This window comes from Xenopus laevis, chromosome 6L (assembly GCF_017654675.1).
Source record: "Xenopus laevis strain J_2021 chromosome 6L, Xenopus_laevis_v10.1, whole genome shotgun sequence".
Lineage (NCBI taxonomy): Eukaryota > Metazoa > Chordata > Amphibia > Anura > Pipidae > Xenopus > Xenopus laevis.
In genome coordinates, this window is record NC_054381.1 from 140,921,877 (window position 1) to 140,938,045 (window position 16,169).

Sequence of the window (16,169 nt, forward strand, 5' to 3'; positions counted from 1 at the left end):
TTGCCGTTTTGAGAAGAGCTCCAGAAGGCCTGGGCTGAAATAGCCAATGAATATCTTCAAAACAGTGTCAACGCTGCATAACTGAATTGGTGGATTATTTGATTAATGTAAAGTTTGATGAAAAGAAGAACAGTTATAGGAAATTAAAACAATATGTTGCTGTCAACGGATTGATAATCATTTCTGATCAATTCAAGGCTACCTTGGTATCAATTTCTACCAAAAACATGAATATGTCAGATTCCAAACTTTTGAAGACTAGTGTAATTGGTGCACCCCATTCTTCAGTGCTATAGTTTCTCAGGCGGGATAGGGAGGAGTTCATCAAACAGTACAAGGAAAGAGAAAACACAAGGGAGTGTATTTGTACGACAGAATGGGATTGCATTATAACATTTATATGCTTCTCTAGCCTTTATCAAAACTGCAGAAAAAAAGTTTTAAAAAGTACAAATATTGATTGCAAGTTTTCAGGCTACACAGCTTGAAATTTATTTGGTAAAAAGAATATAAAAGCCTCCTGAAAAGAAAAAAAAAAAAATATCCTTAGCCTTACATAGAAGAAAACTTTATTCCTATAGTGTTTGACCAAGCACCAAATATGTGATTATGTTAAAAGAAAAAAGGGGGGGGTGGTAAACGCTCACATTTTTTCATAAGGCACAACATGGTCGATTTTGCATCTCAGTTTAAATATTTGATAAACAGATTTGTGTCTAGTAGAAGAGGGCTTGACGTTCTTTATCCACTACATTTACAATTCTTTAACCTGCACGAAACAAAACCCAGCTGTGACAAACCTTAGTTGAGACACAGTGTGGATAATAGCCGCAAGGTAGTCACTACAGGATCTAGAGTTCATCCCTGAAGAAACCAGAAGCAGTGTAAATTGAGGCACATATATTTTGCAAAAAAAAATACTAATTTGAGTTGACAGAAGGTCCACGAAGATGAACATCTTCATCTAAAAGCAGCTCAGGTTTCCAAATAAAGAATATCCCTTTCAGAGGATGCTTATTTTTAGTCACTGCTGTCCTCATCGTCGTCGTCATCTGACAAATTATTTTTGAACTTTGAAGGTTGGGAGAAGGAGTCCGACCTGCTAGGCAGACATGAAGAGAAATCCCCACTGGATAACAGATCATAGCAGAAATCACAAACGCGCACAGGCTTGGAAGACTGACTTGGCAAAAGATACTTCTTCTCCGAGCAAGGTCCACAAATGACATATCCACATTTCCGGCAGTGATGCCTGCGATTAACGGGGGTAAATTTCACTTTTTTACAGCGCATGCAAATCGATGCCTCGGAATCTGGTATCCAGACTGCAGCATGTTCACTGTTAGGCGTCTTCCCGCTTTTGGAGATTAAATCACAAACGCACTTATTAATGTGATTCATCCATTCGGATTTTTCGGTCGCCGTGGCAGCATAAACGGCAAATGATTTTGTTGGAGTTTTAATCAACCAGCCATTTCGCAGCTCTCCTTCATCGTCAATGGTGTCAATGGTAACGTTTTCAAGAGGGATAATGTGCTGCTTGTTGTACTTTTTCTTCTGAATAACAATATTGCCATAGACTAGAATATCATTGAACAGGAAAAATTGTCTGGCTTTTGGTTTCTTTCTGCAAAGTTTTGTTAGCACCCCTTCTCCAATGAGAACTCGGCCAGGGATTGCCAACGGCTGGCCAGCTGTTCCAAAGCAATTTTCCACTAGGTTTATACGTTTTGTATTTGCCTCGCTGTTTGCTAAGCGATCAACCATCTTTGGAAGATCTAAAAAGAAAAGAATATATTTAGAATGCCACAAGATACAAAGTAGATAATATAGAAATCCAGCAGACATCGAATTGGTATCTGCCTATATTCAAACAAATACGGGTTGAATGTATTAGAACAGTGATCCCCAACCAGTAGCTCGTGAGCAACATGTTGCTCTCCAACCCCTTGGATGTTGCTCCTAATGGCCTCAAAGCAGGAGCCTATTTTTGAATTCCAGGCTTGGGGGAAAGTTTTGGTTGTATAAAAACCAGGTGTACTGCCACACAGAGCCTCAATCTAGGTTGACAATTCACAGAGGCTAAAAATGGCCAATCACAGCCTTTATTTGGCACCCCAGGAACATGTTTCATGCTAGTGTTGCTCCCCAACTCCTTTTACTTCTGAATGTTGCTCACAGGTTCAAAAGGTTGGGGATCCCTGTATTAGAACATTCACTCTGACCAATACTCACATGAAAGTGTGTACATGTCAATAAAAACAAAAGCTTGAATGGCTACCTCGCCTTATGTGCATCTGGGATGCTACTGACCAATCTGGCCCAGATAGATAGATCTATATCTGGCTGGTTTTTGAGCAGATATCAGTCAGGTATGGCATTGGGAAAGCCTTATATACACAGGCAAATAAGCTGCCTGGCTCAGTCTGAAGGGGCAATTCATTGACTGTTATCAGCTAGTGTATAACGCTGTAAGAAAAAGTGGTAAAGCAATATTAACGTAGCAAATAATTACTTTAGGGCTCCACAGTAATAGGAATCATAGCAACAGCTGACAGTTAGGTTATACTGGTTTATGGCAGTTATGAAAGTAAACATTGGACTTGTTTTTATGGTTTACTTGGGGAGTGGTAGAGGTTTTAACATTACTAGATAATAACAGATTTTCACCTCAGTAAACCTTCATGGTTATGTGCCCACGGAAGACAGATGCAAATGCCCGTGTCTCAAGTATGGGGAGAGAATACGAAGTCTAATCAAAGAATATTTCCTGTCTTTGGAGATACTAAACACCCGACTTCCATGTGTCTCTCTGGGAAGTAACGTTCTAAGGGTAGAAGCACACTGGGCGATTCAGGGAGATTTAGTCGCCTGGTGACTAATCGCCTTGTCTTTGCGGCGACCAATCTCCCCGAACGCCTTCCCTCGGTCTTGCGCCGGCTGAAAAGAAAACTCGCCTCATGAAATCGCATATATTACTACTAAGCTAGATATGGTGATAACGGTATTAACACAAAATATTAATCACTGTGCATAAATATGATCATCATTGAGCCCCCCCCCCAAAGGGGAACTATCTAGCTCTGTTTTCACTTCAGGATTTTTAGGGGTATAATTAGCTCTACTTTCACCCCTGTGACAAATATTGCCCTAAAAATACAATTGAATAGAGATCTGTGAAAGTTTCCACTAAGAAGTTGTGGTGAGCTCAAGTATAACCTTTAAAAACATTCCATGGAACATTTCTTCACTCTCTTCTCAAGAAGAGCCATGATGATCAGAACACCATGTCTCATAATCAGAAACTTCCCATTTCCATTCATTGAATAGGGATCATGCAGTCTATGGCTGACCCTTCAGCTGGTAGCGGAGAAAATGCCTGATGCAGTATTGCCATAAGATACAATTATTGGTCTCACTCTCTTCACTCTCGTCAAACCTACCATCAAAGTCTAAAGCTGGCCATAGACGTGCAGATATATCCTCATGTACGGTTCATTCATTGCAATTTCCCGACATACCACTAACCATTCATAATAAATATAGTAGTAAAAAGAAGAAATCAGACAATGTTCTGGCCATTACTTCACAGACACCAACCGTACGAAAGTTATATCCGACAAATAGTAGTGACAGTCACCCATTGATATAGTCAGAACTGTCTGAACGACGATTGCCATGTTGGGACGAGCCACACACAGTCCTAAAATCGCACGGAACAAAGATTCATACGACTTTATCTTTGCAACTATGGCCATCTTTAGCTTGTAACAGGTAGTTTATGCCAACTCTTCCTAAGAATTATGGTAGGTTTTCCATCACACGAATCAGTCTATATGCTCACTGACCAAACACTGGCCAATATCACACATCTACGGAACATTTAACAAAATTACAAATGTCACAATATGCTCGGAGATAAATGAGTTGTTCAGTCCATCGCTCTTTAGAGATGGTTGTGCAAGTCCGTGGTTTATTCAGACAGACAAATCCCGTGACAAAGTACTATTTATGTAACTAGATTGTGGTTTTCAAACAAAAAGGTCATGAGCCATACGAACACCCTGAACAATTTTTTTTTTAAAAAAAAAATTATTTTATAAAGGAGATTGACACTTAAAATCAGTGGAGGAAGCCCATGTGTTTGGCCTATTTAATCTAGGCATATGGGGACCTGCCAGGAGATGACCACATCAACTCGGTATTCACCAAATGGAAATGTCTTACCTCCCCAATAGATCTATGGAAAAGATATGAGAGTTAGGTCAGGCCATATGGAAGGCACCATACACTGGCCTAGGCAGAAGATTGTATGGGCTTTTGTATGGCTAGCTTTAAAAGGGAAAATATATCCCCCCCCCACCTTTTTAACATGAACTCAATTAGTTGGCTGTCCTAGGGACACCAGGAAACCCACACAGAAACAGGTCTCTTGCTCAACTACAGGAGGCTTACCTACTATTTCTGAGGGCAAATAAATCTAACCAAAATGATGTGGTTGCCCTTTATCACTGGTATTTGCTAAAGCACTAGTCAGAATTACCCTGTATGTTGGCGGTTTCCAAAATTAGAAAGATATTAAGCTAGGATGACACTAGATCATTAAACAGATGAAGAACACAGCATAAAAATGACAAGTGACAACTGTCAAACTGTCAGCATATTATTGCTGGCTTAGTGAATCTTATGAACACTACTGAGCTTGAACTTTCTGACTGCTAATATGTAGGAGCTGCATTAGGTTCACATATTTTGCATTAGAAGAGAATAACTGGGGCCCTAGGTTTGATTCAAGCCAAGGCACTATCTGCATGGAGTTTGTATGTTCCCCATGCCACATGGGTTTTTTCTGGGTACTCAGATTTCCTCCTACCTTCCAAAAACATGCCGGCAGGTTTGAATGTTATGTCCCACCATTGCTACAGTTTACTTTGTCAGCTGAGACAGTAACTAAATGAAATTGCAAACTTTGCCCACACCATCAAGCTAAAGACTGCACAAACATTTCAGCCATTAGACAGCAAAGAGCTGGGGAGACAGCTATATAAACCAGCACTGCCCTGTCACTAATGAGGTTTGGCACAAGGAAGAGAGGTCAGAGAAGGGGCTGAGTGACAATGAATTTGGCCCATGGCTGCCTCTGGTGGGCTCAACCCAACACGACCCCTGGGTTTTAGGATGACTCACGCTCATCCAAAAACACTACTTTAATGTCATCTGCAGTGACAGTGATAGGTGGGTGCTGCAAGTCAGTGGGTGAATGGTGGCTAAAAAAGGTCCATCTGTGACAGCTTTTAACACTTTTTACCTTGCAAATTAGTAAATGAGCTCTCGGGACTCAATATATGTTCCACTCAGGTATAGTGAAGAAGAAAGAAAATCACATTGTGAAACCCAGTGAAGGTTTGTGGGTCACCAGAATACTATACCTTTGGTCAGCAGAGCAGATTTCTCTTCCGACTGGTGTATCATATAAAAAAAATTTAAAAAAAGGGACGGAGGGCTGTAATCAAAATAATTAGGTCTCATATTTCCTTATTAAGCTATTAACATTAGTGACTGTTGCATGCTTTGTTTAGGAAATACAACTATCTATACTGCGTCTTCTTTAACTGACCTTAATGGTGTTACAATCAATTATATTGAGGTTTGCTTTCTCCAAACCAGCAAAATGCAAAACCACAACTGTATATAGAAATAAACATTAACCAAAAAACACATGTGGTGCATTTAAACGTAGTTCATACATGAAATTTTTTAGCTGTGGTTAGGAAAAGGCCTAACAGACCATAATCTGCCCCTAAAAACCTCCTTCTCTAATAACAGCTCAAAAGCCTGCATAGTTGTTAACTGTAAATTAGATCTCTATAGTATGTATTACATAGTGTTTTAAATTGGAGCCAACACCCCGTGTGCCTCAGTCCTGAAGCTGGCCATAGACATGCAGATTTTATCCTTATGTCAGACAAATGCTTGTTCGTTGCAATCTTCCTACCTACAATTAACCATTCAGATTAAATAAAGCAGTAAAAAGAACAAATCAGACAATGTTGTGGCCATTAATTGACAGACACCAATCATACGAAAATGTCCGACAAATAGTTATGTGATATTCGTGATACGTTATGTGATGAGCCCAAGAATGAGAATGCCTTAAATGAGAATAACCCAACCTTTGCCTTACTCAATTCCAACCAGCCTTTTCCATGCACAGGCCTTCCTGCCCCCTCCCAAATGTTATGAGATCTGTCCCCATATTTCAGGAAAAGTAGTGCTGCTTAGTTGGTGGCAATCATGTTCGGCCTCAGGGCTTCTGATTTCAATGCTTTATTTCTTGTAGAGGTATAAGAGAAGAGGCAGATCTTCACCCTTAGATCATGTGATATTTGTAGTGATGGGCGAATTTATTCGTGGAAAATTTGCACGATTCGCCGCCGGCGATAAAATATTCGGAACACCCGCAAAAATTCACCTGTGTCAAAAAAATTTGGAAAAACGGACGCCGGCTTTGAAAAAACGGACGCCGGCGTCAAAAAGGAGGCGCAAATTGGTGGGGAAGGGTTTATTCTCCTGTAAAGTGGCCATACATTAGCCAATCCTGTATGGTATTTGACCAGTTGGCCCATGGGTTGAATGGAGGATTACGTACAAGTGGCCATACACTGTGTGGCCTCCTTTATATTGTTTTGTTCATCTCGACCAACAGACAGAAAAATCAAAACACCAGAAGACGACAGCACCTCTTCATGTTTCATACATTGGCCGACATGATGCATCTGCAGATTAAGTTTCAAATTCACATGCTATTGTCGTTTTAAACCGACGAGCTGATGAACAAAACCGTGAAGAAGAAAAAATGAAATCTTGTTGCAAATATTGCCTATATCATACTAAAAATGAAGGTGAACCACTCTATAGGTAGGATATTAAAGAAGGGTCATCATTAAAACAGAAATCAGTGACTCTAGAGTTATCTCTTCATTCCCCATTTCTCCACCACTTCTGAAATACCGGAAATGTTGCTTAACAGTACAAAAGAATAGATTGATAACAATATACTAACTTCAGGAAATATTACATAAATTCTCCACCCGTAAGAATTCTTGAAAAGAAAATACAGTTCAAAATGTCCATGTCTCCTCAAAACGGTTTTAAATGTATTTGTATCTGTTCTTGTTCCGTATCATTAGTCTGCTCTCTTCCGACAAAGACTCCAACAATGCCTTGCACGCTTCTGAGATGAACTGACCTATGAAAAAGAATGCCAGAACTATGCAAGGCAATATAGGAATTGAAGCACTGGCTGAAGGAGAGCTGACCACAGCAAATACATTTTAAAAAAAATGTTTTTACATCTCTAATTAAGGAATGTAGTAACATTGCTTAGTCAGTTATGCCGTTTAGGCTTGTGACACACGGGCAGATTCGGCTGGCGACTAATCTCCTCTTCTTCTAGGCGACAATCGCACCGAACACGCGGCGCCTCAATTTCCAAATTCGCCCGAAGTTTCCTCGTGAGTCCACTTCGGAAAACGAAGCGCCACGTGTGCTTTAGCACAGGCGACTTTTCATTATAGCGGACGGGAAGACACGCAAAGGCAGTTCAGGGAGATTGTCGCCCAGAAGAAGAGGCGATTAGTTGTCAGGCGACTAAATCTCCCCGAATATGCCCGTGTGTCACAAGCCTTAAACTGCACCACGGCCATCAAACAGGGAATTAAAATAATAAAATGTTAGGCCCATGGCACAGTGCAGTACAAACAATAAAATGTCCCATTTGTATACGTCACAACACACTTACAACAATGGGAATTGCTGCACCTGTGTGGTAACCCAAGCATTCAGGAACTTAGTTTTATCTGTTGGAAACTATTTATGTATTGTTGCAGTCACCCTTTAAGGAAGCACTAGCTGAACTAGCACCAAGGTTCTCCAACTGTTTGCAATTTATATTTCCCAGCATGCTCTAACAGTCAGTCCCAGCAGACATAATAGTTATGAATTACGTGGCTCAGCTTTACATGTGTTTTTGATCTCTGCTTGTTCTGACTTCTGCACACGCATAATTATTTGCTTTATTTATTTAAGGAAAACACCTTAAAGGAATTGCTCAGTGTAAAGAATTAAAATGAGGTAAATAGCTGTGCAAAATATGAAATAAAAAAAAGAAAAGAAATGCTACGTGCAGGTAGGTATAAGTCTTTTTATACTATGACTGGAGGTAAACAGGGGCCACCGTACAGGGTTTACCTTGACATTGTATGGTGGCTTACCAAATTTATGATCAGAACTTTGTAACTAAAAACCCCTGTTTTATGAGACAGGGGACCAGGGAATGTGCATTGATCAATTGGCCAAATCAGTAGCATTTCCATTGTATTTAAACACATTTTAACTTAGCCTTGGAGTGACTGGATATCTAACATAATAGCCAGAAAGAACACTACTTCCTGCTTTGCAGCTCTCTTGGTTTCCACTGATTGGTTACCAGGCAGTAACCAATCAGTGACTTAACTACTTGGGGCACAACTGTTGCATTGGAATCTGAGCTGAATGCTGAGGATCAATTGCAAACTCCCTGAACAGTTATGTCCAATGTGGCCCCCCTTCAAGTCGCTGACTAACTCAGAGAGCTGAAAAGCAGGAAGTAGTGTTCTGGCTATTATGTTACACATCCAGTCACTCCAGCCTTTATAAATTACATTTTTTTTAACTATATTATAAACATTTATTTTGCCCAGTTTTTATTTTTACACTGAACTGTTCCTTTAAAATGGTTGTTCACCTTCAAGCAATTTTTTCAGTTGGTTTCATATAGTTCACCAGAACTAAAGACATTTTTTAATCACATTGCAATTGTTTTTCTATTAAAGTTTAAAAGTTAATTTTTCACCGTCTTTATGAAGTAACTCTGGGAGGTGGGGTCACTGATAGTGATGGGCGACCTCCGACCCACACCTGACCCTAACTTGCCCTCCTTTGGCCCGCCAGCATCAGACATGTGACGTCACAAAAGGGGCGAGCAGGCGCAGCGTCTATAAAAGACGAACCTGGAAGTCAGTGGCAAACCAGCACCCACCCACGAGGAAAAGCGCGAGGTCAGCCCGAACCCACCCAACCCGCGGGTCTCAGGCCGGACTGCACATCATGTCACTGACTGTAAACTACTCTAAATGGATACATTTAGTTGAAACGTTTATTTCTGCAGAGCGGAACCCCTGAGTTTCAGCTGTTAGAATTGATACAATAGTTGCTAATGTTCACAGATGCTGGTGAGAAATGTATCAACTAATGTAGTAAATGGTTAAAATTAAATGTAATGGTTCATAATCTGCAACTGGATTACCAAATTGCCAGACAAACACCAATTTCCAATTTTGGAAAAACGGTATAAAAATAAAAAATGAAAAGTAATTGAAAAACGTCTTTATTTCTGGTGAACAATCTGAAAACAACGGACCTGAAAATAGTGTTTGCAAGGTGAACGACCCCTTTAAACTGAAGAATAAAACTTCCATCTGCTTCTCACTAAAGAAAATAGTGGTGCTATGGGTTTTAAGCAACTGTGCCAAAACAAAAGGTAGGGGATTTTTCCCCTTCTCATTCTGACCCAGTTAACACTATCCTCTGTGCATTTGTTGTATGAAATCAATTGAAAGCCTCCTGCCAAGCAACTGTGCAGCACAACTGAACACTCTCAAAGGCAAAGAGGAAGTCAACTATACTGAAAAAAAAATCCAAAGTATTTTTAGAGTGTTCTAGTTCAGCTGCTGCAATAAGACTGCAGATACAGGTTACCAGCAGTCCGTCTTACCCATCTGTCACCTTTCCTATAGTGATCTATGGGGAAATGTGCTGCCTAAAGTGCATGTAGCAGTTACAGGAATAACTCCACTCAGAAAACCAACTTTTTCCTGTGTGCAAAATGGAGTGAAACACACACTCCGAGGGGACACAACTACAGTAGTAGTGGACTGCAGTTTCCAGCTGACAGAAGAATTATTTTCCGCCAGGGAAATTCACAGATGACATGAACATTTCCTGAAATGCTTATTGGCTGGGACTGTGTTGCAAGGCTTAAAGGCACAGTAGGGCGCAACACCCCCTATATATGTGAAATAACAAAGGGAAAGGATTATTGCAACACAGCAAGAGACAACATATTCAAGTATGATCATAGGCGCTAGCAGGATTATTCTGAATTATTCATTTGAATTTTCATGCAAATTATTCCGACCCTAAATGTGCAAGTATGGTTTGTTTTCTTGGGCTGCAGACACCTGTTTCACAATCATACACCCACCAGGCACTGTCAGGAACCTACAGTATAGGATGGGTTGTGAGAACATTTACCAGCAGCTCAGAATAGATCCAGGGGAACATTTAGCTCTCCCCCTTACTAACCCTCCACTCCCATTGACTATTATTTAATAAAACATATAAAAGGCTGTTGGGGGGGTTAGGTTAGGGGGGAATAGTTCATTTTTCTGTGCACGCCCTGAGGCTCTTGCCGGTCTCTCATTAAGTTGATGGTTTCCAGAGACACTTTAATAAGTGTCACAAAAGCCATGATTAAAATGTGTCCTTAGTATGCAGCTTAGTGATGTCATCAGTTATAACTGGTCCTTAGTGATGTAATTTGTGTCACGTGACACTGAATCTTGTGTATTAAAAAAAAAAAAAAAAAGCTATTAGAATTCACCTCAGAGTTCCATGACCTGTATAACGGAGCCCAGGGGCGTAACTAACTAGTTACACCACTGACGGAGCCTGCTGCCTCGTGCCTTTATATGGTCACACAACTCCTGAGTGACTAAGAATATCCTTATAATAGACAAAAGTCATGAATATCTTGTAAATTATATCCTTTTAAATGGCGAGTAGTGATGCCATTTCTGTCACAAGACTCACTGAAACTTGAGTATTATAATGGTCATGAAACTCCTTGGTAACTTATGATATCCTTATAATTTACAAGAGGGGGTACTTTATTAACTATATATTTTACAGTAGGGGGGTATAATATTCCCTAAAACTCAAACAGGCAGACGGCACTTCTGGAATGTGGTTTATTTGGGTTGCTGCTGTTAAACACCCAACGCGTTTTGGGAATGTATCCCTTAATCATAGGCTAATTTAGGCTTTTTGTGTTTTATATTATTCCCTATATCTACAGGGGTGCATGCAGATATTTAATCTTCAAACCAAGGAACCAGAATCAGCGCTAAAAACGTCTGTCCCTTTATCATGAAATTACTGCATTTCTCATTCCCGGTAAGTTGTGCCACCACATAGTGATGATTCCGGGCAAATTGAAAGCAAAGTGTATTTAAAAAAAAAAAAAAAAAATGCTGAGTAAAGAGGTAATGGTGTATAAAGTTGGCCATACAAGGACCAATATAATTGCATGATTATGTCTGCGCGTGTGTGGGCTCTGAATAAATGTCCCGACAATTTTTGTATCATGGCATTCGGTCGTTAAGATGATCAGGTTAGAAAACTCCTGTCAGATAATAATATCTTTGCATGTACGATGCATATTTGCTTCGTACAACTGTTGTCTGCCAAGTAATGGCCAGAACATAGTCTGATTTGTTAGTTTTCTAAAAGAGACCATACACGGGCAGATAAAGATGCAGATATACGTCCTTTAGACCAATTCGGCAATTTATCTGCCCGTGTATGGGGGCTTCCAAAGTGTCTTCCCGATCGATATCTGGCCACGATATCAATAGGGAAGCTTTCCTTTTTCCACCGGCCGACCCATCGGAGCCCATTGCTCCTCGTTGTTATCCGATCGTTCGGCCCTAGGGCCGAATGTTTGGATTAGCCCGATATAGCCCTGCCGTTAGTGGGCATATCGGTGAAAGATCCACTCGTTTGGAGATGTCGCCAGATGAGCGTATCTCTTCATGTATGGCCAGTTTTACTTTAATCCCACAGATGTTAGTTTTAGATCGTTGCTTTTAAGCGTACGATCAATATTCCAACATTCGCTGTATGACGAATAAAATCTGAACATGTACAAGGCAAGGGACATCTTTCTGGGGTCCCTGTACAACTGTTGCATTTTTGGCCCCTTATGAGGCGCTGACAGGAACTGTACCCCCTGTTGTTTGCCCAGGAAGCATAGGACTGCCAGAAACACGTGACTAGAGATGATAGATAGAACAGAAGAGGTGGCAAATAGAAATATACTGCTAGTGCAGGTCCTTCTGTGGTATTTGGTTAGTTGTTAAAACCTGAGATAATTCCAGGTACTAAGAAGTGACACAGCAACTAATAATGGACTGAGCTGCCAAATGTGCCTTTCATTGACTTGACTGACAACATGGCCGCGAGAAAGGATCGCAGCTGCGAGGGAAAGTTTGAGCTCATCCCACAAACAGTGACAAACAGGAATGCGAGTGATGGTTACGGGACAAACCATTTAATACGAGCTGGGGGGGGAACAAGTGCTGAACGCGTTATGGACTTACCAGGGTAAAGAAAGCGATTGTTACGCCGAGAGCTAAGTTTGCCGATCCGCCTGTGCCTTCCCGGTAACTTCTCCCGCGGCGGGTTACATTGACTCCTGACACGGCGCAGATTCAAGCGCGGCCACCCCCTTGCCGCTCATCGGGGGGTAGGAAGTATCGGTAGTGTTAAAAAAAGAACACGGCATTAACTCCTGGGAGACAGGGCGGACGCTCCTCTAGTCACGTGAAAATGGTGCGCTCCGCCCATCGGCGTTGGCTGGCTGGGGCGGCAGGGCATGTGAGGATTAGGGCAGGGACATACAACCTGCGCTGCTGGAGGAATAAGAGGAATAGTGTGGCGAAGTTGTGTATAAATAACTTTTGTATTGCGAAGTACTTAAAAAGCTCGGTCAGGCTTCTGAGGCACACGCGAGTGAATATGAGGGGAACATGGTTTATTTTGTTTTCCAAAAAATGGGACAAGTGAGGGAGTGACAAACGCTCGACGCCATGTTGGAGGTGGCAAACAGTGCCAAAGTGAAGTCAGATGAGTTAGAATCATTTGAAATATATTTATTTATATATATATATATATGCAAAAATCTTTTTTTAGTTATAACTGTACAATCGGTAGTAGTACTCAGGATCCGTCTGAAGCAACTGGAATTGCTGAGTCATTTTGAAAATGTGTCCCAAAGACAAGAAGTATAATTTGCAAAAGCAGGGGTTTAACTATAGAGGGAGCAGATGCAGGGGGCCCAGGAGTAGGGTTTCCACCTTTTCTGGAAAAAAATACCCGCCTTCCTATATTTCTATTTTTTTTTCCCTATTAATAACATTGGGATCAACCATCATTTTTACTGGCCATGAGGCAACCCTACCCAGGAGGTGTAGGGGCCCTGTGAGACCCTAATTCATATACAATTTCAATAAATATTGGTAAAACCGGTCAACCTAGACATTTCAGGGGCTTAATAAATAATTTACAGTGGGGCCCAGTAATATCTAGTTATGCCACTGGCTTAAAGTGTATTTACTTTCAGAGTGTGAGGGGCTCCTTCCTTCTTCAACGCTGCCGGCAAGATGGCGGCACCCAGGCAACACTCGTGGCACGTTCTGACGCCAATATGTCAAAGCGTGCTGCGTCAACGTGCAACGTTAGCGCATGACGTCATCACGCTCGTTTGGTGCAAAAATCAGCTTTTAAAAGGTGCCAGAGCCCTACAGACGTTGCCCGATTATAGGTTTAACTTGTGTGTTCCTGGGTGTGTTATTATTGATTCTGACTTTGATTCCTAGTCTTGACCTCAGCCTGTTATGTCAACTAAGAATCTTACTGCTTGAACTGACCTCTGCCTGGATTTGACTTCCCTACTTTAACCCCTTGGATACCATGAACTGTGTTTGGTGCCTGCTACTTTATCCAAAATCCTAAGCGGAGTCTTCAGGGCCTGACACAGAGTTCTTGGCATAACACTAAGGGGCACATTTACTATTGGTCGAATATCGAGGGTTAATTAACCCTCGATATTCGACCCTCAAAGTAAAATCCTTCGAATATCGAAGTCGAAGGATTTACCGCATTTTCCATCGATCAAACAATCAAAGGAAAAATCATTCAATCGAATGATTTAATCCTTTGAATCGAACGATTCAAAGGATTTTAATCCATCGATCGAACAATTTTCCTTCGATCAAAAAAAAGCTAGGAAAGCCTATGGGGACCTTCCTCATAGGCTAACATTGGTGCTCGGTAGGTTTTAGGTGGCGAAGTAGGTGGTCAAAATTTTTTTTAAAGAGACAGTACTTTGACTATCGAATGGTCGAATAGTCGAACGATTTTTAGTTCGAATCGTTCGATTCAAAGTCGTAGTCGAAGGTCAAAGTAGCCAATTCGATGGTCGAAGTAGCCAAAAAATACTTCGAAATTCAAAGTATTTTTTATTCTAATCCTTCACTCGAGCTAAGTAAATGTGCCCCTAACTTTTGCTTCCAGAAGAAGGCAGTGTCAGACTGGCCCCCCGGGAAAACTCCTGTTTGGCCAAAGTGTCAGGGGGCACTTGTGCTGCTAAAGATTTGGCCTATTTCATGGCCATTTCCTATTTCTTTGAGAACAAACAGGCTAAATGGAATAATATATTATGGTATGTAAAGAATAGAGACTAGGAGAATAGAGGTTGAGTGAGAAGAAGAATAATAGAACTGAGAGTGGGCCCCTGGTCTAAGGTTTTTGGGAGGGCCCCTGGTGTCCCAGTCTGACACTGAATGAAGGGACTGTGATATAGCAAGAGTGTAACTTTGTGGCCAGTGTAAAGCCTACTCTTAAAAAAGCCAAGCTTGACCCCTCCTGTCTGTCCAATTACCGTCCTGTCTCACTTCTACTGCTTGCCTCTAAACTCCTAGAAAGTATTGTGTTCTCCCTTATTACTAACTTTCTACACACCCATAATCTGTGGGACCCTCTGCAATATGGTTTACAGCCCACACACTCTACTGAGACTGCATTGTGCAGAGTTACATGTTCTTCAAGTTGCCTAAGCCAAAGGCCACGTCTCTATCCCTATCCTCCTTGATCTATCATCTGCATTTGATTTCTAACCGATCATTCACTATCTCCTATGCTAGCAAAACCTCATCTCCTGTTCCACTTCATGTAGGGGTGCCACAAGGCTCTGTACTTGACCAGTTGTTGTTCTCCCTGTACGATCTCTCTCTGGGAGATCTCATCCGCTCATTTGGCTTTAATTATTATCTGTATGCTTATGATACCCAAATATATTTATCCACCCCTTCATTAACAGCTGAAACAGAGGCTCAGATCTTGAATTGTCTCCTAGCAATCTCCAACTGGATGAACCAGTGCTACCTCAAACTCAATCAAAACAAAAACTGAACAAATTATCTTTCCACCTAAGACTAGTCCTACTCCCCCATTTACTATCTCTATTGATGGCATTCTCATTGACCATGATTCACTTACTGTTGCCACCCGCAGGTATGTTATTTGATATTTTTTCTTTTTTTCAAAAAATACATGAACAGATATAATCATTTTTGTTTTGTTTGTTTAACTAGGACTTGTTTGAAAAGCTTATGTAGTTTTAGGTCACATTCATATAAAAATATAGAACATTTTAAAGGGTTCATAGTCATGTGTCATAGCTCACCACTGCTCTTTTGGGGCTAAGCACTTGCACACTACAACACCCCAGAATGCACCTCAAGCAACCAACTGCATGCGTTTGGCAGTGTGGGTGGCTTTTTTTTTTTAACTTGGTATGGGACTGTCAGCCAATCAAAGCAGCACAGCAGCCTTTTGCCTTAAAGGAAAACTATATCCCCCAAACAATGTAGGTCTCTATAAAAAGATATTGCATAAAACAGCTCATATGTAAAACCCTGCTTCATGTAAATAAACCATTTTCATAATAATATATTTTTCTAGTAGTATGTGCCATTGGGTAATCATAAATAGAAAATTGCCATTTTAAAAAATAAGATTTACTTAAATATATAGACCAGTTTGATAATATTCTTTAATATGCCACTTAATATGATATAAACTAGCTGTTGCTTAAGTGTTCATTGTGGGGGTATAGTTTTCCGTTAAAAGTAATTTATATACTTGTCAGCCCAAACTGGAAGGACTGGCCCAGCTACTGATTAGTCTATTACCGGAATATGCCCAGTTTATAACTCTGCTCTTTATCA

General features: G+C 40.8%; 1 protein-coding gene across 1 annotated transcript; it reads right to left on the reverse strand.

The window, feature by feature from the left end:
* Positions 1–552: 552 nt before the first annotated feature.
* Positions 553–12,677, reverse strand: plekhf2.L (pleckstrin homology and FYVE domain containing 2 L homeolog). Its single transcript, NM_001097716.1, is given in 2 exon segments — positions 553–1,778; positions 12,480–12,677. A coding segment is annotated over 1 exon segment (747 nt). The 5' UTR covers positions 1,768–1,778; positions 12,480–12,677; the 3' UTR covers positions 553–1,020.
* Positions 12,678–16,169: the final 3,492 nt, after the last annotated feature.